The sequence below is a fragment of the Podarcis filfolensis genome (assembly GCF_964270895.1).
Source record: "Podarcis filfolensis genome assembly, chromosome: 6".
Taxonomy (NCBI): domain Eukaryota; kingdom Metazoa; phylum Chordata; class Lepidosauria; order Squamata; family Lacertidae; genus Podarcis; species Podarcis filfolensis.
This window is the reverse complement of record NC_139609.1, coordinates 53,345,271-53,372,893: the sequence shown is the minus strand read 5'-3', so window position 1 is coordinate 53,372,893 and position 27,623 is coordinate 53,345,271. Positions and strand designations below refer to the sequence as shown.

Sequence of the window (27,623 nt, the reverse complement as noted above, 5' to 3'; positions counted from 1 at the left end):
TGCTCCAGGAGCATTTTTGTTTGCTCCAGTTGGGCTTATATAAAGTGTGTGTGTGTGTGTGTGTGTGTGTGTGTGTGTGTGTGTGTTTTGAGGGGGAGGGAATCATTTGGGTGGGTTAACTTAGGGAAGGAGACACAGCTAGAGTGAAACAAAGGGAAGATGTGGGCACTCTTGCTACTAACTGAGGCAGGTGGGTGCCATCCCCCAACTGCCTTACACACACAGGAACAAAAGACTGGATGGTGATGATGGATCCTTTGTTTGCTCACTTCTCTCTGCCCCACACTTTGGCTGTGGGAAGAGGTGAAGAGGAGATGGAGTGACAGCACCTAACTAGGGTAATAGGTGGGGTGTTGCTCAGTTGCCCTGTCCACTTGCCCTGGTCCCTACTGGGTGCAGCTAAAGGAGGTGGAACCAAAGAGGCACACTGACCTGCTGCTTCTTCATTCTGTGAGTACGGAACAGCCCCTCGAGTCAGGTGATGCGCAAAAGGAGTTGGCAAAGTGCTGTGAATTGGACATCCCAATATGTCACAGTGGTGCCTCCACTCAAGGGCCTGACCTGATCATAGGCATCCTTATTTGAAAACAAGCCCTAATGGGACTTATTCCCATGTAAGGTTGACTGGGTGTGTTCAGGCTGCAAAATGTATCTTCCCTTCATATATCACACACTTGTACATTAACATATAATACTGGAGGCATCATCCCATTGAATAACACACACACACACACACACACACACACACACACACGTGTTGTGCAACGCTTTGTTGCAAGTCCCATTTGTAATTGATGCTTCAAGAACAGAAATGAAAGCTGGGAAGGATGGCGAAGCCTAGAGTAGAAGAATAGTGCTAAAATGAATGGGAATTACGCCTTCAGCAACAGTAGGTTGAAGATCAAGTAAAGAACGCTCATTTTGCTATAGTTTCCATAGTAACCTGGCTTTTTCACTGCTTGCTTCATAATAAAATCAAGCTTTTGGTCACATTTTGGCTCTTCGGTATACTTTGGAAGTTACACAATGACATTTTGTCACCCGTATGTGACTTTCCTTTGTCATTTGTTCTCTGCAGGTTTTGCAGGGACTGGACTATTTGCACGCCAAGTGTCGGATTATCCACACTGATATTAAACCAGAGAACATTCTGCTGTGTGTTAATGACCAGTATATCCGCAGGCTGGCTGCAGAAGCAACAGAGTGGCAGAGATCTGGAGCCCCCCCTCCTTCTGGCTCTGCAGGTGCTTTTTGTGTTTTAGCTTAAAGTCAGTTAATTCTGAAGTGGTTTGTTAGGATATGACAAATACTAGCTGTCTAGATCACCCTGAACATGATTAATATGGAACATCATTTCAGTTTGTCTATAAAATAGATATTCATTGCAGTGCTAGCTGTATGGTTCCGTATAGAGCTCATGAAAAGTGTGTAAACTGCCACGCTGGAGAATTATTTAAAATGCTGTTTCTGATCTCATGTAATTAAATTGATAATAGACCATCTTCTGTTTCGTTGTGTATAAAAGAGTCTATAGAAATTCAATTTAGAAGACCTCTGCAGTGAGGTGCATCTTGGATATGCCTTGCTCAGTCTTTTGTATTCTCCAGAGAGTTTAAAAATTCTTTCCATCATACATTCCGTATATATTATGTATAAGTAGACTCTCCATTAAGTGGCTTTACTATTATAGGTGTTCAATCTTTTAAGACAAATCTGATATAGAAATTGAATCCTCCCTGGTGCTGCCAAAGAGCTGTGCAACAGTATCTCAGGATTACTTTTGAAGAGCATTGACTAATGGTAAAAGCGGGGAGGGTGTTCCTAATTTGGTCTCCACCAAATCTGTGGTGTTTTATTGAGACTACATGAACTCCATCCTTTTCAGTCACCAGCCAAGGTGGCACACTGTGCCTGAAGTTTTCATAAGAGTATGGTTACAGAGCAGTAGCCATGACAACTGTTTAATGTCTTGCTGTATCTGTATTCTTCAAGACCAGTCAGTTTTCAAAACAGAGGTCCAGGGGTCACAACCCTGTCCTTCTCCAGTGGTCAGGCTCTTTCTTGTCTATTAAACATTTTTACCCCTTGATTAAACATAGGTCTGCTGGGACCAATGAAAATTATTTTTGTGGGCTGTCAGCTGACCACCTGTGATTTACTGTTTCAAGTACAGTCGTACCTTGGAAGTCGAACGGAATCCATTCCGGAAGTCTGTTCGACTTCCAAAACGTTAGAAAACCAAAGCACAGCTTCTGATTGGCTGCAGGAAGCTCCTGCAGCCAATTGGAAGCCGGCGAAGCCCCCGTCGGACATTCTGCTTCCGAAAGAATGTTAGAAAACCAGAACAGTCGCTTCCAGGTTTTGATCGTTCAGGAGCCAGAACGTTCAAGAACTAGGCTGTTTGACTTCCAAGGTACGACTGGTTAATTGGAAATTGATGGAACTTGAAGTGGGCTTAATGCACTCTTGACTTACCTATGTGTCATCTCAGTTCACTTTTTAAAGTACTGTGTATGTGCTGCTGTGTTGCCTCACTTGCATGTAATTATTCCCCTCACTTTGAAAACGGTTGAGTGGCCTGACAATTGATAACATAATTGTTGTTATGTATAATAATCTGACATCAAGTTCTCTCTGCTTCCATAAGAAGGTAACAATTTAGTGTTTGGAACAGCTTCTCAGTGTTGCAGGAGTGATTTAAGTAGATGCCTGTCTTCCAGTGCTGCTCAGTGTTGGAATTTAATCTGTTGATGACTTGATGAGAACATTTTCCTTTTTTTCTATACTGCAGTCATGTTTCAGAAGTAGTTTTCTGTTAACTATAGAATAGTTTGAGTAGTATGCCACTTTAATAGCATGATTGCAGGCATATTAATTGTATTTCTTTTTTATTTCACAGTGAGTACTGCACCACAGCCCAAACCAGTAAGTGTGATAACTTGTGCATGTTATAAATGAGTTAAACTTTGCATTCAGATGTACACTGTCTTTTTACAGAGCAGTTCCAGTGCTGTGGGAAGGCTCCTACCAAACAGCACAATTGTGTCTGGACATATTTAGATTTCTATTTCCCACCATCCCAGGGGCTCAGATTTTAGCATGCTGCCATATACACTTCATTTCTTTCAGTTCTCTTAATGGTTACCCTTTCTTTGCCTTAGTTTGGCTATTTTTCTAGCTACTACAATTGCAGGAATTTCTGATGACCAAATCTATGATTTTTCTGTTCGTATCTTATATTTATTCGCATGAACACGTACTTGGGGGTAGTCTGAACTGCTCACTTGAATGAAATAAATATGATGTGAATTGGTCTGTAGTGCACAAAGGTTCCTTGTTTAATATCTGAAATATCTAGAGCAGGCATAGGCAAACTCGGCCCTCCAGATGCTTTGAGACTACAATTCCCATCATCCCTGACCACTGGTCCTGTTAGCTAGGGATGATGGGAGTTATAGTCTGAAAACATCTGGAGGGCCGAGTTTACCTATGCCTGATCTAGAATGTGGTCAGTTATTATCAATGAGTGCTAGCAATTTACACAAGGAAGAATAATTATGGAGAATTTTTCTGCTATGTAAATGGTATTGACATCCAAGAGCGCTCACCACAGAAAGGCTTTGTTTGACATCTTCTAATTTGCACTTAGACTACAATCCTATATCCACTTACATGGGAGTGCCATTGAACTCAGTAGGAATTCTGAGTTAAGCTTAGGAGTGCATCATTAACAAGCACATACTAGAATTATGAGAATAGGATTGAAATACTGGATTTCTGGTGGCAATCCTTTACTTGCAAACCTGGAAATAAGCCAAATTGAACTCATATAAACATGTATAGGATTGCAGTGTAAATGTTCATGATATCTGGATGTTCTTTATGACCAGAGGGATGGTGTTATTTCCTTCTGTTTTCCCTTATTTAACTACGTTTTCTGTATAAAAAGCAGTAGGCAATAGATGCCTGAGGGTTGGTGTATTTGCAATTACCCTGCAGGCTGACAAAATGTCGAAAAATAAGAAAAAGAAATTGAAAAAGAAACAGAAACGACAGGCGGAGCTGCTGGAGAAGCGAATTCAGGAAATTGAGGAGATGGAGAAGGAAGCCATCCCACTGCAAGCAGAGCCTGAGGAGCAGCAGGAGGAGCAGCAGGAAATTCCACAGCCACTTGAGCTGCTCTTAAAAGAGAGCCCTCCAGATGAAGAGCTGCCGGAAAAGACAGGTATGGATTTCTAGAAAATATGTGCTTTGGGTGTACTTGGTAATAATGCATCCTTTGAAAGGGAGGAGGTTTTAAAATAATCATTAATAGACATTGAACATAACACAAGTAATGATAAAAACTCTACAGGAAAATAAAATATTAACAGATCATTATTGTTACCATAGGAATTAGCATTTTCCCAGCATATGTAATGGACATCTTAAGCCACTGTTTATAAGTGATTAGAACAGCTGCAGTATTGGATACTGTTTGCACTTCATAGCTAATCACTAGTCATTTAAAACCCGTTTAGTTATAACTCCATTTTTTCTCTTTTATCTAGATGACATTTCCCTTGTATCCGAGCAAGCTGTCTTAATGGAAGGAGTTGAAAAATGCATAACAGAGATCAACTGTAATGGAGTGATGCAAATGGCTACCTTCTCAGAGTCCATCAACCAAGTGTCAGTGAGACTGGAGGAAGACCTTCACAATGCCAATGATTGCAGCAGGCCCTCGCAGGAGGAGGAGGAAGAGGAGGAGAGCTGTGCTTACAACCAAAGTAATGGTGGCCCAGAGGCCAGCATACAGGAAGCATTATCAGACTCCTGCGAGCCCTTAATTTCGGAGGTTGCAGATTCAATGATATGCCAAGCAACTTCAAGCGACGGACAGTATTTTAGTGAACAGCAGATCAGCCATTTGCAAGAGAGCATCAGGGCAGAAATCCCTTCGGAGGATGAGAATGAGAATAATGAGTCATCTGAGAACAGCCAAGGTACAGGACATGGGTTCTGTATAAGCAATAAATTGTGCAATTTTGACGCAAACCGTGTTATGGAATATGCCACAATCATGTTGATATATTATCAACATTTCCTAAGTTTCCAAAGCATTTATCACACATGATCATGATAATCTTACAGCAGCATTCCTTGTAAGGCACGCTAGTATTGTTTTTTCCCCATATGAAGGGAGAGGCAGGGAGAAGCCAGATAATGACTTGTTTAAAGTCATCCAGCAAAGTCTGAGGTGAGATTAGACAAGGCATGAGTTGGCTTTAGTTTATTCTCTGTCCTTTATTGTGCTTCATTGTGAAGTGAAAACTTCTCTATTAGAGCTGGCCCTGGTTGTAAGAAAAGAAGAACTGTCAAGGTTCTTCCTTTCTCCATAACACATGGCTTGAAGATTCTAAAAGTTAAATAGTTAAAGTCAACCACAATTTGCCAGGTTTGGAAGAAGTGACAAGCTGTGATTGATCACAAACAGAAGCAAGAGCTTCTGGTCTTCCACTTATAGTAGCACTGAAGGAGAAGGGGGGAGCACATGAGCTCAAGGCTTGTGTATTTCCTGTCGCATTAAGCCACGGTTTATAGTGACATGCAAACCAACTCATGGATGTGAAATTAATACTTGACTCCAGACAAGGAGTGACTAGTACTCTAATAAACAATGATGCTTTTAGAATTTGTGTGGCAGATGGTGGGCCTGTCCATGTGGAGTTAACTGGCTGTTGTTTGTGCTGTGCCTAGGAAAATCGGCTGCTGGAAATTTCCTCCTTAATCCTCTTGAGCCTGGGAATGCAGATAAGCTCAAAGTGAAGATAGCTGACCTAGGAAATGCTTGCTGGGTGGTAAGTTTTAAAGCTCTTTCCATACTGTTACAGAAACTGCTGTCTCTTTGCAGTTAGCTCAGGTGAATGTAGCAAACATACCTCTGATATTTCCCCCCATTAATATTGTTTATTAAAAATTGGTTTCTTACACACAGACACCCATACAGACCCCTCACATTCCCACCAAAAAGCAGGAAACCAAACAGTACTGGTACTGTTAGTAGTGGTATTGAAAAATACGCTGACTACAATGAGAAGTGAGATCTAGCTTCTTACAGGCGGCACATCTTCAATGTAGCATTGAGAGTTCATGTGACATGGTTGGATCAGTTCATTGCAGCAAGTTAGTTGGTGACCAGGGGGTCAATGTACGCAAGCAGTATTCTAAACTAATCTGTCCACTTCATTCAAGCCTGTACATAGCCTGATTATGTAAGTTGGCTTTTCTAATAATGGAAGGTTCCAAACTTGGTTCCACCGTTCCTCCAAAGTGAAGGGGGAGCTCTGGTTCCAATGCTGAGCAACCTGAGCTTCACAGCCAGCAAAAGAAATAAACTCCTGATACAGAAGTTCACACATCTCCTCTGGAAAGATAGAGAGCAAGGCCCGCTGTGGCAAGGAAGGTACAATTTGTGATACGTTAGCAGAGATTTCCTGTGATACCTGAGACCAAAAGGTTTGTATCACTGTGTATGAGCACCACTTGTGGTAGTATATGTCGCACGATCAACAGGCATCCAGCATTCCATAGGGAGTGATCCAGTAATCCTCTGTTTGGTAGCAGTACAGATTCATCTCAACACATGTTTGAGACTGGACTCAAGGATAGATAGAGTCAGGGTTTTTTTGGCACATTGATTTCCAAGGTGCATCTTCAAATTAAGTACCCAAGTTTGTCTCAGCCCCATATTAGAGCCACAAAAGTGACCACAAGCCTTTGTTGATGCTGTATAGTATCCTAATTAGCACTGGGGTAGGCAGAAGGGAAGATGAAGGTGAGGGAGGGCAGACCAAGTAAAGGAATGAGCACCAGATAATTGAGAGCTATATTACATCTTGCAGATCTGTCCTCTAACAGCAACACTAGGGGCTCTGTTGACACCAGCTAGTGCCTATACATGCCTTTGAATTCACTGGGGTTCATTTCTCAGATGTATTCATTCCCTAGTACATGTCTACTTGGTCTCTGGAATCTCCTTTGATCTCTCATCTTAAACCCACAGCATAAACATTTCACTGAGGACATTCAGACACGGCAATACCGATCCTTGGAAGTACTGATTGGAGCCGGTTATAGCACCCCAGCTGATATTTGGAGTACAGCCTGCATGGTAAGTTCAATCACATTGTCTTAAATCTTTGAAGTGGTGTCAGTTGCAGAATTCTGCAGGAATTAAATTACTGTTAAACTGCAATAAGCTGATAGTACGTTTGAATCTGTTTTAAAGTTTTGTCTGCTGTTTTCTTGGTTTTGTTGTGTGTGTGTTTTGCATTTGTTATATCCATACTATCGTGGTGTTCACCTCCTGTTGTCGGATATATCTGTTTTTATGTCCCTGTGTTTTTATGTTTGTACATATTTTATGGGCTAATAGCCGTAAATAAATAAATAAATAAATAAATATATCCATACTGCCCTGAAAAGAAATGAAGCGTGCTATTAGAAATTAAATGAAGCTTTTCATTTAATAGAAGCAAGCTTTTTACTTAAAAAAAAATTATTACTATATTGCCAATGTTTGGTAAGGCCTGCTTGTTTCAGACTTCATGGGCAAAGTAATTTACAGGTCTAAAGCCTAACCAGTTATATGTCTGTGTTCAGTATCAGAAGTTTGGTGAGCAAGGCACTCTGGGATGTGGACCTTGTTTTGAATCAAAATTGCTTGACTAAAAGAGCCCTGAAGTATTCATGATACTTGTCGGATGGCAAGGGTGGCTGCTCATGAGTAACCAGGCAGGACTCCGACCTGTCTTTTACAGGTTTTATTTGGGTGCAAACTATTTACAGTGGAGAACCCCAAAATTCATGTCTGCCTCAATCACTAGCAGAATCCGGGAGTGCCTGTTTCCTGGACCTCCTCCAGCGTAAAAGCCTCGTTATGCCCAGCCTTTTCCTTCCCTCTTTGCGCTTTAGACTTCTGCTCAGGGTGGGCGACGGAGGGAGTGTGCTTCCCTCCTGGATGGCTTTGCCAGAAGTGGTGCTGAGGCTCCCACCAGCGTCCTCTGGTCCTTTCACCTCTTCCCCACTGGAGGTGGGGTTTTCCTCATCACTGGAAGAGGAACTGCTTCACAAGATTTTCAGAGGCTCCCTGTAACACAACTGCCCTTCTGTTTCCCACTCCTGTTCTGATGGCAGTTCCCTGAATTACTCTTTCAGCAGCATAATTTAGAGTGGATTCTTTTTCTCTACACACTAACGTGTGATTTGGATTGTGGCTTTTATACCAAATGTCTGTATTCCCCCCAAAGACCCTGAAAGTTGTCTGACATTTCCTTGTTTAGGCCTTCGAACTGGCTACGGGTGACTATCTGTTTGAGCCTCACTCTGGAGAAGATTACTCAAGGGATGAAGGTGAGTACCAACTACTTCTAGTACTTTAAATTATTTCTGCACATAGTTCCTACGCAAGGGGGTTTGGAAGTTCTAGCTCTACAAAGCAAGACCTCAAAAAGAGATCTAGCCTCTTTATTCTGTTGAGAGCTTTTAATACTAGTCTGCTGGAGTCTACTGGTACATTACGCAGCTCATTTTCAATACCCGTCAGATTTAAAAACAGATTGTTTTAGGTTCCAGCGTGTTACTCTTAGTCATTTATTAAATAATCAGTGGTTTGTTTTTAACAGCATTAAGTTCCTTGAAATATTTTTAATAGAAAGGTAACACATAAAAAGAACTATTCCCAATGTAGAGATTTATGTCTGCCAGAATAGACTCATCTAACAGGCAGAGCAATAGAAAACGGAGGGGGGGAGAACAGGACAAATACTCAAATCCAGCAGGGAAGACGGTGGAAAGAGCACATTTTTCCTCCCCACTTGGTCAGCCTCCTCATGATTTTCTCTCTCATTGATCCTAACTGGATGAAAGCCATTGTGTGTTAATACTATTACATATTATTTCTTTCATGCCCTCTCCTGGGGAATACAGACCATATTGCATTAATCATAGAACTTCTGGGGAAAATACCTCGCAAGCTCATTGTGGCTGGAAAATACTCCAAGGAGTTCTTCACCAAAAAAGGTAAGGGGAAAATAATCTGAGGTTGAATGGCTGAGGTTCCAGACCTGGGGTAGCTGGAATATCTAGTTTTTATTCTTTTGCTTCTTTGTTTTCTTTTATAATAACAAAGCGCCCATTTACTTTGCTGATGTATATGAGCAATGGCAGAGAGGGTTACTCATTTGCTTAAAATTATTTCTACTTTTCATTCATTGGAAACAAAGTCAGACTTCTTTAGCCATTGGGGCCCCTTGGGCTGCTGGTCAGGAAGCTTCAGCCCACAGGCTGCATTAGGCCCACTGAGGTCCCATTTTGGCCCACAATGCCATTTGTCCTGCCCAAGTCCTGCCCACCTGACATTGTATGATAGCAGGTGTAGAGCAAGATTGGGATTTAGGCTTTTTGGAAAGTGAGGAAGACAGAGAACATGGAATACCAGACTTCTCAAAAAAAAAATCCCAGAGTCCAGACACTTCCTTAAAGTGTAGTCCATATTTGGCACAATGCTGCCTAGATATCACTACTTCATACAGTCCATAATTTACAACTTGCCTTGCGCTGGGTGTTAAATTTGAAAGAGAAAAAATACTCCTTTTTCTATTGAGCAATATCATTTAGAAGGGAGCATTAGAATCCTGATACCTGTTCTGTTTGCCTTCCTGTTCATGTTAATGTGAGCCTTGTTAATCTTCCTGTCATTGTTCTCAGGTGATCTGAAGCACATCACCAAACTGAAGCCATGGGGCCTTTTTGAAGTTTTGGTGGAGAAATACGAGTGGTCCCAAGACGAGGCAGCTGCATTCACAGACTTCTTATTACCTATGCTGGAACTGAACCCTGAGAAGAGAGCTACAGCAGCACAGTGTCTCAGGCACCCCTGGCTCAACTCCTAGATGTATTGGCCCTATAACTGGGTTTACAGCATAATATATACACACCTAGATGTCCCAGCTGCCCCTTCCCTCTCCTCCCAGGTCAATTTTTTCCTTGTTGATTTTCAGAGTGAAGCTTCTCCTTGAGGGCTTTTGAGATTTTAGATAAATCTAACCGTTCATGTGAGTTTGTGTACTCGACTCAGTAGGGACTATTGTCAGCCAGTGGGCGTCCAATATGTTTTGCCGTGATTGGAGTTTGCCAAAGAGTTTTTACTGGAATGTGAAATGACCCCTGACTCTCTTCCTTACTCAAGTACCTAACCCTGAAGGTGTGGGGAAATCTCCATTGGGACACACTCCCTTAACTATATTGCCGTCATCCCAAGGGGGATGTGAAGAGCTGTGAATCCCTCCTTAGCTCACTGACTCTGGGAGTCATTTTCTTAGTGCACATCCAGTTGCTGACAGTAAGAGGAGAAATGGCAGATGGCACCAAGGTGGTAGCTCCATGTGGAGCACTGAACTCGACTCGACTCATTCCTAAGGTGTCTGCTCTGCTGCTTGGGTAACTTTCTTTTTTTCTCGTTATTCTTTTCAGGAGTACTTTTCTCTAGTTTTAGACATTTAATCCTTTGAAACAACTTCTTTTGAACTGTATCTCACTTTTTTTAGCACCATTTTTTTTGTCCCCTCCATGTTCACTTGCGTTTCTGAGTCCCGTGAAATAAGCTGCTCTCCAAAGCCGTAGCATGTGAACCCGAGTAAGTTTCACATGGAAAATAAAGGCAGCCGACATTGGTAGAGGTCACTGTCTCTTTACAAGTATGGCTCTATGCATTTGTTGGCTGCAGAGGGGCAGCCAGGTTGCCCAAGTTTAGTGCCCAACATGCAGCCCCAGGCAATATGGGGCTTGCCAACAGTGTACAGTGGCCCAAAAGGCATTTGACGATGGCATGGTTTCTGCTACAAAAGCCAGGAGGTGATCCAGCCTGTGGCAGACCACTTTTTCCATAGGTCTCCCTTATGCCCCCAGGGGCCTTGTTGGCCTTGTGTGAAATTGTCTTTTTAGGAGAGAGCAGTTACGTTTTCAGTCTGGAAAAAAGGATATGTTCTTCCTTTTCAACAATAAGGAAAGGTAATATTGGGGGCTGTCTTTCCAACTGTACCCAGACTATCAATCACCCTATTTCCAAAGGTTAATGAATGTAATGATATATATATACCCTGTTAACTGTCCAAGGTGCTGGACTCTAGAAATTCCCTTTCGAATAGAATTTCTTAACAGCAGAACAAATAATCTAGGGGAACAGAGTAGTTTGAATCTTCCCCACCCACCCCTAGAGATGAAGTGTCAAACTCTGTTCTCCAGAATCATTACAGCCATTGTTGCTCAGCAGAGAATATACAACGCAAGCTTGTAAAACTCCTAGGAAAAGGGGTTAGTTGTGACTGGCTCTTGTAGGCTTTTTATTTTATTAGAAAGATATGTAACTCTTGCTAGTTTTACAATGAGTATCTCCTAGGTTTTCCCAGGTTTGTTTTTTTAAATCCCCAGCATCTTGCTCAAATGTAAGGTTTGGAGACTTCCCATGGACCAAATAGGCCTTTGAGATTGCAAAATTCTCCCAGGCTGGAAACTGCTGGAGGACTCAGAATTGAAGGCACTCTGAGGGACAATTCAATGCAAAAGCTACCAGCAGGAAAACACTCTTCTCAGTTGTTTTCTCTTGGCAGGAAATCCCAGTTTATAGTCATCTTAAACCCTCGTTATCCTTTGCAAAAAAAATCTGGTGCAGTTTTATTTCACTTTATCTTAAATGGAAGTTTAACCATCATACCTCCTTCACTTTGGAATTTGGCTGCACTGTCATATTATACCTGACTGAGGCTTTTGCAAAATTTGTGCTGCATGTCCATTTAGGAGATCTTAAGCAATGTTCTCTTTGTACAATCTTAAGATGAAAAGGAAAAGGTTCCAATAGTTTTAAATGATACTCCTGTTATCTAAAGTATTGTCCTCACCTCCAAGAAGCACTTCTTTGCTTGACTGTAAGGATCGAAATAGAATGTATAAATACATACTTTCTTTTTGAATACTGTGAAAACTTGCTGGCAGGGAGAATTGAATTTCCGGTGTCAATGCAACCTAGTTTGCATCAACATCTTGCCTACCTGAATGGAACAAAATGCTCCTAGGTGTGGGGGCTGCATCTCTTGGGTTTTGATATAGGTTCCCCTCCACCGAAGAAGGCTGCTGCCACCTCTTTTGCACTAAGAGAGAAGTTCTGGTATAATACAAGAGGTAGCTTGTCAGGATCGCCTACATATTTGGGGGCTCACATTGGATTCACTCAACTTCCAAATTGCCATAAAGTGCTCACTAACAGATTTGTACTTGTTTTGTCGTTCTAAAACCTGAAGGAAAAAAATACATTTTTATTCTTTCTATTGGGTGCATTGTCTTTTTTTCTTTGTAAATGCAGCAGCACAATAAACAGGTTATTAAATAATCCACAGGTACTTTTGATATGCTGTCTATATTCATCCACAGGTTTCGTACAGTAAAGCCTCTTATCTGAACAGGCTGTGAGACAGTGAGAAGCTTAAATTAAATCCAAGCACTGTTGTGTTATGGGGATATAGTGATCTAGTTGCATGGCTGCAGGGCAGGAAAAGGAAACAAAGAATATTGGTGGCTGATGAGTTCAGGAAATGGTGGTCTGCTTTTAGACTGCTGGAGAAAAGATGATGAAATTAATTCTTGAAAGCATAAACCACAATGCATAATTGATCAGACATTTCATTATCATGGTCTAAGTTAAGATTTACATTACAATACTAGCAGTTTTTTTTAACTCTGTATCATCTTAATGCAATACTGGTCTCATTGCAGGAGGAGATGTTTGAATTGTCCCAGATAATTAACCATAAAGAGAAATCCAGTTAATACTCTTGGGTTTCAGAGTAGATCTGTTTAGCATAATCTTATCATTTGAGTTTATTTCTAATACGCTCTGTGCAGTGGACAGAGCATACTGCAGAAATGCATTACCAACTACTAGCATGTTTTGCTTGTTCTGTGGTTCTTTTGGTATTTTAATGGGATATTTGGTAAGGGTAAGGGAGGGGAGGGTTAGCTTTGTGGCTGATGTCTGGGACTTGCTTATAGACCTATTCTCCTTGGGTACCAGTATTACTGCATCTTGTTGGAACTGCTAATTTTTGCTGCAGATTTCTTTCATCTATGCTTTACGGAAAACCTCAGGCTACACTGAACATAAGAACAGAATAAAAAACCAAATTTGGAAAACTGCAAGCAACTGCACACCTAATGAGATATTCTCCATGGTCAGCACCTCTCCTTGATGCACAGCAAACTCATGACCGGAAGGAAGTTTCACGATCACTCTGTAGTGCAGGATAGAAAGTCATTCTTCAAAGAAGGAAGTCTACTATCCTCCTGGGCATGCCTGTCATTGGGCCTCAGTTACTTTTGTGGCTTTCCACTCTGGCTTCATGTAAACAAAGGAGGGAACAGATTACTTCACATAGGCTGCTTGTTACTTATTATATGCCTGCATTGTCTCTTGATTGATTGGATCCCTCAGTTAAAAGAGAATGTCATGAATATGTTGATTCTTGCATAGCAGATCTTCAAGAATATTTGGGTATAGTTCTTGGCAAAGGCAAAGGTTTTGAGAATCTAGTAGGTGATCTTTCCGCAGAAAGATGGGTTAATTTTACAAAAGGAGTCCTCACTCCCCCCCCTTTTGAGGTGCCTTTGGTTTTGTGTCAGAGCACAATTGAATGTCTGCAGGCAATAAAAGTCTGGGAGCGTGTATCAAGCAGCCTTCTGGACTCCACCGTCATAGTTGGAATGTGTATGTCGCCCACTTCAATCAAGGTACACTTGAGGTTGTTTGTCTTCATTCATTTCCTTCTTCTGCAAGACAAAAAACACAACATTCAACAAATGGTGACCCTGAAAAGTATCCAGGCCTCATGACTACTATTTAAGGAGCCCTTGTTTCATGGCCCAAAAGAGTGTTATGATATGCACATGAGCCCACACTTACTCAGGGAGGGGAGAAGGTGTGTGATGTGCAGCTTGAACCTCTAGTACTAAATTGAAAGCCATCACTAGCCATGATTATATATGAAAAAAGGATGTCACTCCCTTTCTGTATTTACAATTTGGGCTTGCAGTTAATGAGAACTGGCTCAATTTAGTACCCAATGTACCAATAAGGACTGCACTGGAAGTGTATCGGCTTCATCACAACTGACTAGACCTGAATTCCATGGATGAGCAGGGCTTTGAAGGATGATGGGCAATGAGGAAAAGATAGATCATCTCTCCACAGGGCTATTGCGGTGCTGTTTAGTATCTAGCAAACATATATTTAAGGGGAGAGTCATACCTACACCTGCTAGAAGCTTGCTTGGAGTTGTATACATAGGCTTGAGTTTTTGGCATTCATGCAGAAGCATTTGCATTACAGGCTGTTTTTCAGGGATATAGTTATGCAGAAGCCTTGACATGTGCACCCTTCAAGTAAGCCCCCTCTTTTAAATACTTGGTTTCTCCCTGTACCATGGCACAAGGACTGAGCTCCCCACCACCACATGATGAAGCAACTATGCTCAAGTAAAGCAGGTGTGGTCAGTACCTGGATGGGAGGCAAGCTGGATACTATTTGCCAGCTGGAGTTTCACCATGGAAGAAAGGCTGGATATAAAGGTAATAATTGAAATAAACTCAAATTGCCCACTGCAGTTACTGTTCCTGCATGAGCACACATCTGGGTAAGCTATGCAGTTAAGCACAGCTCGGAACCACCATTCCCTCATCATATCCCATAGTCCTGGCACTTCTGAATGCATGCCTAATGCTATCCTACAAGGTACTAGCCGGGTGGAGGGTGGTGTCTGCCCCGAGAGAGGTTCCATATACACAATAGGATCACCTTTATTATCCACTTGGAAGTCAGATGGAAGGAGATTGTCTTGCCGGTTGCCAAGCACAAATGCCAAGAAGGAGAGAATGAAGGCGTCCAGGATCCCAATGATGCAGAGGATGTATGCCCAGCGCACTGTGCACACCCCCAGTGTGTATTTGTCAGTCTTCTCACCACACATACGTTTCACCTCAGGTGAGTCCCAGCCATCAGGGTAGAGCAGGCAGCCTATGGACAAGCCTGCACCTGCAGGGAAAGATGCTTTGCATTAATAAGATTTCCAAATTGATGACTGCAGGCATCTTGTCTCATTCAGGATGTTTGCGTGGTGCAAGAAGGTTTTCGAACATAATCTTGGTTCCAGTAATGTCTTTCAAATCTCTCCCAGAAATTGCCGGATGAAGGGGGAAGAGAGGCTGAATGAAAACGAAGAGAGCCAAACGACACAAATGGAGTGCTTTTGCTCAGTGTTGCATCAGTGGTAACACAAGGCAGAATCTCTTGCAAACTGCCACTCATCTCCACAGCATGGAGAAGGTCATTGCCATTCAGCGTCTCTGCCTTTGATGGGCACAGTTCTATGTTAGCTTAACTAGTGATGATATGAATGTGTGGAAGCAATTTTCAGCACCAGGTCCTTCACTACAGAGTAACCACACCACAATCTCATGCGTCTAGGACTAGGAAGAAGGCTGCTAGATATGGATTATCACTGTAGTAGGTGCCTTGTTTTTCTGGAATATAACATATATGCCTCATGCAATCTACTGTTTCTCTTAAGTGCACATGCATATAGTTTTCCTGTGACATCAGCATATTATATCTCGTACATTTAAGTGGTATGGTTGTAGCATCTCTAAAAAATAAGTCTTGTTGGAGTTTCTTTGCTGAGAGATGTAGTTTTGCATCATTTCTTTGTTCACTTGGCAACACTTCAGTTCCAGGATCTTGAATGCAAAATTACTTCCCTTGGGACCACTTGCATTATTTATGACAACTTTGTTTAGATATCTGAGATAACACATCACCACAGTTAAACGCAGAAGATGCTTTACACATTACAAAAGAGATCTGTGAATTGTTCTTCAGCAGTGCCTGGGGCCACATCCATCATAGGAAGCTGCAGTGTGAGGACCAAGTCCTCTGCAAGCACGGCAGCATCTTCGCTGCTGAGTTGTGCCGCTGCAATAACTAATGTAGATCCCTTTTGTAATATAATCCTGTCTAAAGAGGGATGCAGAATGGTGGTCGCAGTACATTCATGTGTTTTTACAACACTGCACAGATATTCTAAGCCAACGGGAGATCCCCAGATTCAAGATGTTACTGGCTTTATTTCACCTGTAGTAATTGTGTTAGGGCATTTTATCTACTCTACAGATATGGTTTAGCTAATCTGATGGACTGGTCAAGTTCTGCTCCTTAGAGAATCTAGTAATAGTAGCTCTGTGAAAAAGAACTGTGGATTTTTCTTGGCACCTCGTCTAACATTGAATTACATTAATCTTTGGGGAAAACTATGAAAGGATTAAAACAGTAATATGCACTTGTGGTGTTCCTATTCCTTTTGAAATAGAATCCAAGAGCTGAATGGGACTGACAGTCAGCCTAGCTGGCCTGTAGCAAAGACAGACAAGCCACTAATGAGATATCTACAGATCATTAACCTCTCCTACAAGGAGAACAGAAGCTGCTAATGGAGCAAAAAGCTCAAGATGACTCATCCAAACAAACCAAGCTGTAAACAACCAAATAAGCCAGGATTACTGCATAAGTATGGAATAGGGTTCATTTATGTAGCATTGCTGTTCTGAATTAGACTTGCTTAAGTGCTTCTGTTGTCATGGAATCATTATTTGTATGTTAACACAAGCCCTTCTGGGCTGCACAAGCATTTTTCATCACTGGCAAGTGTGGTAGAAAAAGCATCCAGTAAAGCTCTGTTAATATCCATTGTGAATGTTCTTTCTGTGACATGCAGCAATTGATGCTCTAAAGCAGCCACATGGTCATAGTTACAGTACTTTGATATACTACTATACACCAGTGCATCAAGAGACAGTATAACCTCTGTTGCAGAGCATTCTTTCATGCCAGTAATAAGTGTGCTGCCTTCTGTCTGCCTTGCTTACAGACACAATTGATCTCTGCCGCTAGGAATTGTGATAGCCTAGACTACAATGCCATAACATGATGATGACTCTCTGGCACTGCTTTGTCCCTAGGATGGACTTTATAAAGAAAGAAAACTGATTAATTAGCTTCCCATAAGCTTCCTCTTCATTATAACCCGCATCCCTTCCTGTCTAAGATCATAGTTGGTGTTTCTGCTAGGACTTCTACTTAATGTGCCATGCACAGTTTGATTTGACCTTCTCTCCCAGATTACACTGAAATGTATAAATGTTATCTTTCCAGAAAGCAGAGGTTCATTCTTCACACCCTGAGATCTCAGACAATTCTGTAAGTCTTTGGTAAATAAGTTCAATGACCCTCCAGTTCAGAATAAATGGGTTCACTGGTCATGTATGGGATTAAGATACTAAACCGGTAAGATGAAGAGTCATACATTGTTTAAATAGTCGCCTACAGTTATGCAAGTGGGTATCATAAAATAGATCAATGCTGCTATTTGGCATCTTTCTTGGCAGCCAATATGGCAACATGAAACATGAAATTTTGCACATGAAATCATTAAACACACACATCCCCCTGCTTACCCATCCTTTTCTTTTCCTCCTGTGTTTCTGCTCTTTGGTCACTGTGAGCCACTTGTGGGCCTTTTCAAGCCTCTGACTCCTAAGCTTTGGAGACAGCTGGAAACAGAGGCTTCCCTTATTATTCTTATTCTTATCATTATTATTAATTACATTTGTATACCACCCTATACCCTCAGGTCTTGGGACGGTTCACAGGATAAAATCAGAATATAAAACCACAAAATACAGTGTTGTTCATGTTGCTTTATGCCACCAATGTCTCCCACCAAATATATCTTCCACCTGTTACTCTGCAGGTATTACTCTGCAGGTAATATAAGAAGGCTATCAACATTTCTCACTGGTATAAATATTTCAAAAGGTTTCAAGTGTCTTGATTATATGTCAACTTCTTCTGCCTGTAGAATTGCACAGACCTAGCAGGACTGAGTCTGGACGGCTAAAAGCTTCACCAAATCCTAGCTGTGCCTTCTCTTGGACATTGCCATTACTAGCAGGGCTTAATTAGGCAGTCACTCTTATTCATTACATAAACACCAGATTAAACAGGATAATCTACGGAGAGTAGAAAGTTGACTGTAGTCCACGAAAGCTTATGCCATAATGAATTTGTTTGTCTTTGAGGTGCCACAAGACTTCATCGTTTGCACTGCAATAGACTGACCTGCCTACCCATCTGGAAATTTAAGACAAAAATGTGCCTATGGAAGACTTCACATATTGCATATTTAAGTGTACGTTCAAAAATAAGAAAATATGAATTGTACAAGGATTCACTTGCCATCATATGAAGCATATAGGTGCACTGATCAGGGAGCAATGATTGGCTGCAGTGACAATTTAGGGTTTGCATCCATGTAATCTGGGCAACCACTTGTATAAGAAGTTGGAAATGCTTTATTTAAGGAACTCATATATACATCGCAAAACCAATTTCACTTACCATCTTATGTACTGGGAGCTTCAGCAGCAAATTTAATGTTCCAAAACCTGGTTTGTGTTGGTGCCAATGTAGTGTGAATCCAAAATGGCCACCGGCAGATTTGAATTATATCTACACAGGTGGCCTTTGGAAAACAGAGCCAAAGAGCTATGTTGTCCCCAAAATGATATTGCATGGCCCTGAGGCTACTCCCATTAGCGCAGGTGTGTGACTCTTACAAGAGTGTCTTCCCCTCTCCCTCCAGGTCCCCTAAGCCCCACTCACATGCTGCCAGCTGCATCCAAGCGCACACCTTGAAGACAGTGGCTGCGTTGCAGAAGAAGAAGAGGCTGAAGCAGAAGATGCAGCCAATGATGAGGAAGGTTGAGATGCCCACAAAGAACATGGCCGTTTTGAAGGCACTTGAGGGGATGGTGCCAAAGTCCAGAGGGCTGCCCTTGCAGATGAGTTCCCCTGTAAGGGCATTGCCAATGCAGTAGGAGAAAAGGCCAAAGTAGCCAGCCTGTGGTGTGTCAATGCTGTCCCCGATCCAGTAGGGCTGGATGAAAGTCACCACCATGATCACAGCAAAGCAGAGGGTGAACAGGGCCCACAGGACCCCCATGGCTCGGGCATTCCTCACATAGTTGGTGTGGTAGATTTTTGCTGCCTCCTGGGCTGGGAGCATCTTCCCCATGGCGACTCCTAGGGTGGGTTGTTTCTTCTAGGAAACAGGTGGTAAGGGTCAGCACTGGACAGGGGTCCTAGGAGGTGAAAGTCAGACGCTCGGCAAGCTGGCTGCTTCCTTACGCCAGGAAATGGGAGGGGGAGCAGCGGGTAGATGCTCTGAAGCTGCGGAATTGGGGCTGCAGGCTCAGCTTCCCAATCCTAGACGGTACCTCAGGGCTCTGGGAAGTAGCTCTAGACTCAGAGACTCTTCCCGGGCTTCAGGCGCTGGGTCTCCAGAATGCCTGTTAAGTTTCTGTTCTGATCTGCTCCCTGAGAGCCTGCGAGAGCCTGAAGGTTACTTAGCCGTGGCTCCTCCTCCTCCTCCTTTTCCCGGATCTCCCGGTTTCTAAGCGGCGGCTGCCACATGCCCTTCAAAGGGAAGCTCCTCCCTGCTGTTGCTTCCCCCGGTTCTCTCTTCCGCGCTCTGCTTCAGCACCACGGACAGCGGCCGGCAGAGAAAGCCAAGGGGAGAGAAGGGAATGGAAGGCGAGTAGAGCGAGGGGGAAGGAGGGAGGCTGCAACAGCTGCGCACAGCACGAATATACACTAAATTGGACGAGGCGGGGATACAATCCGATCCGGGTGTAGGACGGGGACGAATGGCAACTTTGAACATCTGTTTATGTCGTTTGGCATCCAAGTGGGCACAGTGGTTTTCCAGGCTTTCATCAGCCACGTCCTCCAGGACTAACTGAAGCTTAGTGGAATTTTATCAATGAATTGCTCATTATTTTCATGATTGCCCCGTTATATTTCTGACTCCCTCAGAGACCAAGTGCTCATACCTGCTGTAATGCAAAAGAATGCTAGGTGCTCACTATTCACTGTATAAAATATATTCATTGCAGTAGCCCCTGAATCACAACACTTCATATTCTGTGGTTTGAGGAGGTGTTCCGCAAGGATGGAGACAACTTTCCAAGGTAGCTACATTTTTGCGTTTTTCAAGGTCTTTGGAATATTCAAGGGAAATGTAGCTTGAAGCTTATGGTTAAAAAATGTTTTTATGAAGTTCGTGAGTTTGTTTTCAGCAACTTTGCAGTGGCATGGATAATACAACTGTGGGTTGAGCAAGGAACAGGGTGAAGCAACCATAAAACCATATCTTCATTCCATCTTCATGCCATGCCATGCCATTCCAAGGTTTGGAAGGGCTAGAAGCAAAACAGAAAATGCCACTCCCTCACCACTGAGCACCCACAGCACTCCCACCCACCTGTTCCTCCTTCATTGCACACCTGCAGCCAGGCACCCACCTATGCACCAGCTGCCACCTGTTGTTGGCAGGGAGGGTAAGCACACAGAAGAGTGGGGAAGGTCAGCAAGTACAGGCCATGCTTCATGGAGGCTGGGTCTGCCACCCCTCCCATCATTCCAGAGCCTGTCACCCCAAGGAAACTGCCTCATCCCACCTCATGGATTGGCCAACCCTGGAAGTGACCCACAGTTTCATCCAGAACAATTCCACCCAAACTCATAACTATATGTTATATGTACCTGGTCCAATTCTCCCGTTCCTCCTCCCATGTGCCCCTGCACCTCCCCCAATCTGCTCTACAGAGTTGGGGGGAACCCAAAGCAGAGCTGGGGTGTGAAGTACAAGGGGCATACAGGGGAGGGTGGAAGAGGAAGTTCAGTTCAACAACTGGAAGCTTTCCTGCTTGAATTCCCCCTCTTAAAAATCAAATTGCCCCTCTGTGGGGCATGTGCCCCACATTGGGACCCACAAGTCTAAACTGAAACTTACTTAACTGCTGAGAGCATTCAAAAAATCATCTCCCTGAACACCTGAGCCTGGCCTTGCAATCCAAAAAGTCCACACCTGTGCCCTGAGAAAGTTCCAGCAGACTGTATCTGTTACTGGACTCAAGGTGATTTCATATCTCAGGCTGTCTGAATAATAGCTCTGGGAAAGAGCAAGCCTTTCACACCTGCCTGCTGTTCCTTATGTTGGCAGTCCTGCTAGATATTCAAGAAGATGAAAGGGCCATGAAATGAGTAACAGTGAGCTTTTCTGTTGTTTTTACCCAATGGCAAGTTATCCTTTCCTCTGGAAGTATAAGCCTTCCGTGAAAGGTAAGAAGGGAGGACCTGCCCTACCAGATTCATGCCTGGTGCAATTATATCTGCTATATCCGAACATCTGCACACGTGCTCCAGTTCTTTCTGAGAGTGTAAACATGCAGGAATAGGCAGCTGCCCCATACAGTGATCAAACCTCTACAACCTTGGCATTAGCAGCACCATGTTCTAACCCAGTGGCTTTCAACCAGTGTGTCATGGTACCCTGGGGTGCCTTGAATGATGGTCAGGAGTGCTGCAGGCAACACAGAGGGCCTCTGTCCCTCTTTCCTTCCTTCCCTCCTCTGATACCCTCTCTCATCTATGCTTTCCAAAGGCTTGCACAGCTGTTTGTTGCAGCAGCCCTGGCTACAAGCTCCTCAGGTGAATGATGCCTCTGGCAGGGGGTGCTGTTGCTGGAGTAAGTAAGCAAGTGGGAAAGGGAGCCCAGCCAGCCACTAGCCCTTACTGTTGGGAATGGAGAGACAAGTTCCAGGCCCCTGAGGGGCAGTGTGAGGAGGCACCTCTCTTTGGGGTGAGGTGGGGGGAGAGAGCTCAGAGACCAGGGGCAGCAGTAGCAGCTGCCCAGAGGACTCCCAAAGAGAGGTGGCTGAGGGAACATTCCACAATGGAGGGAGTTCAAAAAGGGGTGAGGCGCTGCCAGCTCTGCAGGCAAGGGGTGACATAACTGGGCTCCAGAGCCCCACAGGGGTGCTGCAGAAAGAATGTAGTTGGTCAAGGGAGCCATGGACTCAAAAAGGTTGAAAACATCTGTTCTAACCAACAGAGCTATCGAGGCTGACTGCACATGATACTCTCCTGTGGCCTTGGGTGATTTTGACTGGCTTGTTTGTTTTTTCTTTATTTTTAACACACACAGCATTTTTCCATTACATGTACTCATATCTTTTGCAAGAAGGCACCCATGTGACTTTGAGGGTAGGCTTTATAAGTCTGAAACATGCCACGTTCTGGATTCTTGTCCTAGGTGCACCAGATCAAACCTTTGGCTTACTGCTAAGAAGCAATGAAGAGCCCATGGGTTTTGTTGCTGCTGACCCTTGCCTTGGCAGAGGCCTTTTCTAGCCAAAGAGGACTTATCTTGAATCTGGTAAGAGGTTACTGGGTACTCTTGCTGTACCCTTTCCAGAAGCATCCCTGATGCGAGGGATTTGCCATGTTGTCTGGCTCTTGGGATTCTCTCTAGTATTGAAATTGCTACCCAGTCATGTAATAGGGAAAGACTTTTACAGGGAGTTCTTCAGACACTTTGTTTGATTTATGCATATGATCCATTTCAGGATTCATTTCAGAAATGCTTTAGTTGCCCCAGTTCACTTTAGGAATAGGAGTATCAAACAAACACTTTGAGCATTAGGGTACTCTAGGATATCAGCATAAAAACCAGGGCACACAAGGTACCTTCCTGCCTATATGGGAAGTTTCTTTTGTGAGGTTGAGGGATGATGACAACACAGTATCTCTAGTGGCAGCTTGGAAAGGACATGAGTGTGGCAGAATCAACTTTATGTTACTTAAATATAAGGTCCATAAGATTCCATGAAATCCTCTATTCAGGGAATATAGACTTGTGAGAGCTGGGTTTGGTTTCCAGCTTTCGTATCACTCCCTTGGTTGGCTGGCTTTGTTCTCTGCTATGCTTTGGGAATGGATGGTGGTTCATCTGGCCTTCATCTTCATGCTAAAAAAGATAAAGGACTCCTGGACGGTTACCGTATTTTTCGCTCGATAACACGCACCTGACCATAACACGCACATAGTTTTTAGAGGAGGAAAACAAGAAAAAAAAATTCTGAATGAAACAGTGGATGTATCATTTTTGTGCTTCATGCTGCGGCCACAGACATGTGATTTGACGGTGAGTTTGGGGTAGCCCAATGCAAAGATCCTGAGGATCCATGCTTTGTAACCACGTTTTTGCACCATTGCAGCCCCAGGCAACAGTGGGTGTGTGATTTTGGGGGGGGCAGGCTGTAGCCATGGACATGCTATGTGATCTGAGGGTGAATTTGGGGTGACCCAATGCAAAGATCCTGAGGATCCATCTGGATCCATGCTTTGTAACCACGTTTTTGCACCATTGCAGCCCCAGGCAACAGTGGGTGCGTGATTTTTTTGGTGCAGGCTGTAGCCATGGACATGCTATGTGATCTGAGGGTGAATTTGGGGTGACCCAATGCAAAGATCCTGAGGATCCATCTGGATCCATGCTTTGTAACCACGTTTTTGCACCATTGCAGCCCCAGGCAACAGTGGGTGCGTGATTTTTTTGGTGCAGGCTGTAGCCATGGACATGCTATGTGATCTGATGGTGAATTTGGGGTGACCCAATGCAAAGATCCTGAGGATCCATGTGGATCCGTGCTTTGTAACCATGTTTTTGCAGCATTGCAGCCCTGTTTTTGCATCAGATCATTGCTATGTGATCTGATGGTGAATTTGGGGTGACTCAATGCAAAGATCCTGAGGATCCATGTGGATCCGTGATTGGAACCACGTTTTAAGTAGGGAGGGAAGGAAAAACATAGAAGCGACAAGGAGAGGGGTGTGCAGAGAAGCAGCTGGCTAAGAATGCAGGAGAGGGGTTTTACCGGAGGGAGGAAAGGAAGGCAAAAGTCCCCCCCCCCCCACAAGCCAACCAGCTCTCTCTCTCCCCCCCCCCCCAACCTGCATGTTGCCTTCGAGTCCCAGACGCACGGAGAGGAATCTGTTTTCCACTCTGCTTGCCTGGAGGGGAGGGGTTTTCTCTGCTCTTTGTTCCGTCTGAGCAAACACAGTAAGGAAACAGAAGCGGGTGGGCAGTAAGACCCTGAGGCAGAATGCAGGAAAGCCGCAGCTTCCTCTTTCCTCCCTTCTCCGGACGATTTGATATTTGCCTGATTTTTGCCTTCACTCACGCTTCTCAGCTCCAGGGACCACACATTCGCTCTATAACACGCACAGACATTTCCCCTTACTTTTTAGGAGAAAAAATCTGCGTGTAATAGAGGGAAAAATACGGTAAGTCCAGTTAAAGGCGCCTATGGGGTTGTGGCATTCATCTCGCTTTCAGGTCAAGGAAGCTGACATTTGTCCACAGACAGCTTTCTGGGTCATATGGCCAGCATGACTAAATTGCTTCTGGCACAACAGAACACCGTAACAAGTGCCAGAGTGCATGGAAACACCATTTACCTTCTCACCACAGCAGTACCTATTTATCTACTTGCACTGGCATGCTTTCGAAGTGCTAGGTTGGCAGAAGCTGGGACAGAACAACGGGAGCTCACTCAGTTATGGGGATTTGAACCGCCAACTTACTGATTGGCAAGCCCAGGAGACTCAGTGGTTTAGACTTCAGCACCACCTGCGTCCATCTTCATGGGCATTTATCCTGTTGCTCACACCTTATCTAATCATGGTTACCTTATAGGAGAATGGAGAGCTATGTCTCAACAGTCTCCAATGCAAAAATGGATGCTGTCACAGAGGGAGTGGCCTAAGCCTGGCTCGTTGTGCAGACAAAGCAGCTGAGTTTCAGGAGTGCTCTCGGTGGGTAAGTGGCATTTCCTATTCCTTAGGAGTGACTGGTGTTTCTTCTGGCCTTCATCTTCTTTGTTGGTGGCTTAAAGATGTCAGTGGGGATTCAGAAGAATGTCAGACAAGAAAGAAGAAACCAGTGGAGAGACGAATAGAGAGAAGTATTATGATCATAATGATGGGCTGGGAAGATTAAGCTAAGCAGCAGAGCTAAGGATAGAGGGAATGAGTCTTAGTGAAGGATGAAGCAAAAGAAAAGAGCCAGGGAAGGTAATTACAACTGTGAACCTGAGAGATACTTAGGAAAGTGAAGGAGGATGTAGTGGTATTGAATGAAGTAATGAATTTTGGAGATGGTGAGAAGTTGAAAAGATTTGTGTGAGAGTGAACATGAGAAGAAGCAGAATTGAATTAGATTTTTTTTTAAAGTCTTCTGGAAGAACCCATCACTCACTTTAAAGCAGCCCCATATATGTGGCAAATATTCTGAAGTTGGTATCAAATACAGTGAGAAGTGAGGAGTGCAGGATGATGTCCAAGCCTGGTCAGTTTAGCAGAATGGAGAAGACATTGTATACGTAGCTTTTCCTCTAGTCAAGTTGTGAATTCTGATCTACATCTTTGTATCTCTTGCAGCACCTTACTGGGATATACTACAGGTGTCCCTGTGAAAATGGATTAAGCTGTGAGGTTGACAGGACAATTATCGGGACTATCACCAACACCGACTATGGCATTTGTGAGGACCCAGCAAGAAAATTAAAAGTTGAGGAAAAACATTAAAGATGCACTTGCTCTCCTATTCTCCTCTGTGATTATTATTCCTCAATGTAATTCCTACCTCTGTACATATGTTGCAGTTTAATTGGCCACATGGTCCTTTCTGATGTCTCAGTGGAAGAAAGCAGCTGACACATGGGCACAGCACTCTGCATAAGGAACTCGTCGGCAGAGTGAAGGAACGTAGCGAGCAGGTGCATGTGCATAGGACTCAGAGAGCAGAAACCAACATTTACAATATGAACACACACTCCTCTTCTCCTTCACACATCCATGCAGCAGTTATCATTGCCCAAAGTAATTCCAATGTCTGCACATATCTCACAAGTTTCTAAACTAATCCACACATCACCACAATTTGTTTAAATGGAAAATACTTCCAAATATACGCCTCATCCAACCTGCTAAAAGCCCTTATCTAACACAGATCAGACATACTTTCTCAAAACATCCATATACATCAGTTCAGCACAGCATATTCATATCCATACTCTCATACCTCTTTTGTCCATTCACATGAACCACACCATTTCGTTGAAAATAATTTTATTACTTAGTATACTCTTTAGATTGCAGTCTTTGGTCTAGACCATGTACCCACTTTTAACCCAAATATGCATTTGAGGGCCCATTTCTTAATCTTTTACCATATACTTGCATGGTGGTAATGCTCCTGTTGCAACCAACCTTGTACCAGGCCACAATCTACTAGCATGTCCGATTTAGAACATGAACCACACCAATTTAGAAGCAACAGCACTTTCAGCTACAAGCTTATTGGGGCCTATAAAGAAATTGTATTACACAGAGGGCCATCATTTAGCTGAACCAACACTAAAGATTTTTGTGGCCAAGATTGTGTCTCACCTTTTATGTGGTGCACCTATCTGGGTTTACCATTGCAGGGAGGAACTTGATGTATTTCAAAATAAATTCCTGCATGTGATGTTGGCACTGCCACACAGTACACCTGGAGCACTACTAAGGACTGGAGCACTACTGGAGCACTACTAAGCCCTCTGTAAAGGCTTGTATACACAAATCCATGTTTTTGTACTGGGGGGAAATATCATTGCAGCCAGAACAACACATAACCCAAAGTTGTTTTTCAGATTTGCAGAAAAGGGAAGGCTGGCTAAAATCTTGTAGAGGTCTGATGCAGAGTTATTCAATCTCCCCAGCAGTAATACTGTCAGATGCTCCTGCGCACAAGATATGAGATATTGTGTTTGGCGAAGATGCAAAAAAGACCTTGAATATACAAAAAATTGTAAATCCGCCACATGGTACAGTAAAATTAAAAGAGACCACAAAAGGGCTATGTACTTGCGAGAATTAACTCAACCCCCCACCCCCCGCCGTAAGACATGCTTTCACCCAGCTCAGTTTTCAGACAATACCTACTGAATTTCTGGCTGGGAGATATACTAACAAATATGTAAAAGAGCGCCTTTGTATATGTGGATCATATATATATTGAGGATCTAGTACATTATATTTTATATTGCCTATTGTATGATTCACCCAGAGCTAAGTTTATCTCCCCTTTTCAGGTTGACCCTTGGAAGGTCAACCAGATGATTTGAAAATTAAATGGTTGTTGGCAGAGGTTGATAAGTTCATCAGCTATAGGCTGCACTATTTGCATTAGTGGCAAGAAAGATAAGGGCAAACTTTCTGGATAGTGCAAGTGCCAAAACCCAGAGATGCTGACCAGAAGGAACATTGCTAAATTTTGAACATTGTAGATTTGTTCCGGTCTGGCACATGCAATGTCTTTAGTTGTGTAGTTGTGTGGTTTGTGCTCATACTGTATTGTGATGACCATTGGTTATAAACAATAAAAGCTACTGACTAGCTACTGGTTTCTCAGTAACACACCAGATCTTTCTCTCCAGGCAACTTTCCCCATTATTTTGGGATGGTCTTAATGTTTCTAACCTAGCTCTAGAGACACCCCTTCAGAGACCACCATGAGTGCAGGCTGGCAGACATT

The 27,623-nt window shown here is 43.3% G+C and overlaps 3 protein-coding genes across 3 annotated transcripts in view; 2 read left to right on the top strand and 1 right to left on the bottom strand.

Moving 5' to 3' along the window:
- The window catches only part of SRPK1 (SRSF protein kinase 1), a 31,471-nt gene extending 19,044 nt beyond the window's left edge, over positions 1 to 12,427 (top strand). The window contains exons 8-16 of the mRNA XM_083617892.1: positions 1,079 to 1,244; positions 2,900 to 2,925; positions 4,000 to 4,225; positions 4,551 to 4,985; positions 5,740 to 5,840; positions 7,046 to 7,153; positions 8,325 to 8,394; positions 8,971 to 9,063; positions 9,751 to 12,427. Coding sequence (XP_083474018.1) covers positions 1,079 to 1,244; positions 2,900 to 2,925; positions 4,000 to 4,225; positions 4,551 to 4,985; positions 5,740 to 5,840; positions 7,046 to 7,153; positions 8,325 to 8,394; positions 8,971 to 9,063; positions 9,751 to 9,935 — 1,410 coding nt within the window. The 3' untranslated portion in view covers positions 9,936 to 12,427. The remainder of the gene's footprint in view (positions 1 to 1,078; positions 1,245 to 2,899; positions 2,926 to 3,999; positions 4,226 to 4,550; positions 4,986 to 5,739; positions 5,841 to 7,045; positions 7,154 to 8,324; positions 8,395 to 8,970; positions 9,064 to 9,750) is intronic.
- On the bottom strand, positions 11,451 to 19,601 carry LHFPL5 (LHFPL tetraspan subfamily member 5). Its single transcript, XM_083617906.1, has 3 exons — positions 18,803 to 19,601; positions 14,885 to 15,121; positions 11,451 to 13,860 (listed from the first exon to the last, which is right to left on the bottom strand). Exons 1-3 carry the CDS (start codon positions 19,212 to 19,214, stop codon positions 13,844 to 13,846), a joined length of 666 nt encoding a protein of 221 aa, XP_083474032.1. The 5' UTR covers positions 19,215 to 19,601; the 3' UTR covers positions 11,451 to 13,843.
- Positions 19,602 to 19,676: 75 nt separating this feature from the next.
- On the top strand, positions 19,677 to 25,738 carry CLPS (colipase). Its single transcript, XM_083617907.1, has 4 exons — positions 19,677 to 20,169; positions 22,296 to 22,418; positions 24,741 to 24,863; positions 25,484 to 25,738. The coding sequence occupies exons 2-4, from the start codon at positions 22,335 to 22,337 to the stop codon at positions 25,628 to 25,630; spliced, it is 354 nt and encodes a 117-aa protein (XP_083474033.1). The 5' UTR covers positions 19,677 to 20,169; positions 22,296 to 22,334; the 3' UTR covers positions 25,631 to 25,738.
- Positions 25,739 to 27,623: the final 1,885 nt, after the last annotated feature.

What these genes read in the sequence shown, in the direction of transcription:
- LHFPL5 (XM_083617906.1), bottom strand. Translation starts at nt 19,214, where the DNA reads ATGGGGAAGATGCTCCCAGCCCAGGAGGCAGCAAAAATCTACCACACC. An exon ending in TTGGATGCAGCTGGCAGCAT is followed by an intron (nt 15,122 to 18,802) that starts GTGAGTGGGGCT and finishes CTTTCCCTGCAG; the next exon opens with GTGCAGGCTTGTCCATAGGC.
- CLPS (XM_083617907.1), top strand. Translation starts at nt 22,335, where the DNA reads ATGAAGAGCCCATGGGTTTTGTTGCTGCTGACCCTTGCCTTGGCAGAG. An exon ending in GAGGACTTATCTTGAATCTG is followed by an intron (nt 22,419 to 24,740) that starts GTAAGAGGTTAC and finishes GTTACCTTATAG; the next exon opens with GAGAATGGAGAGCTATGTCT. An exon ending in TTCAGGAGTGCTCTCGGTGG is followed by an intron (nt 24,864 to 25,483) that starts GTAAGTGGCATT and finishes TATCTCTTGCAG; the next exon opens with CACCTTACTGGGATATACTA.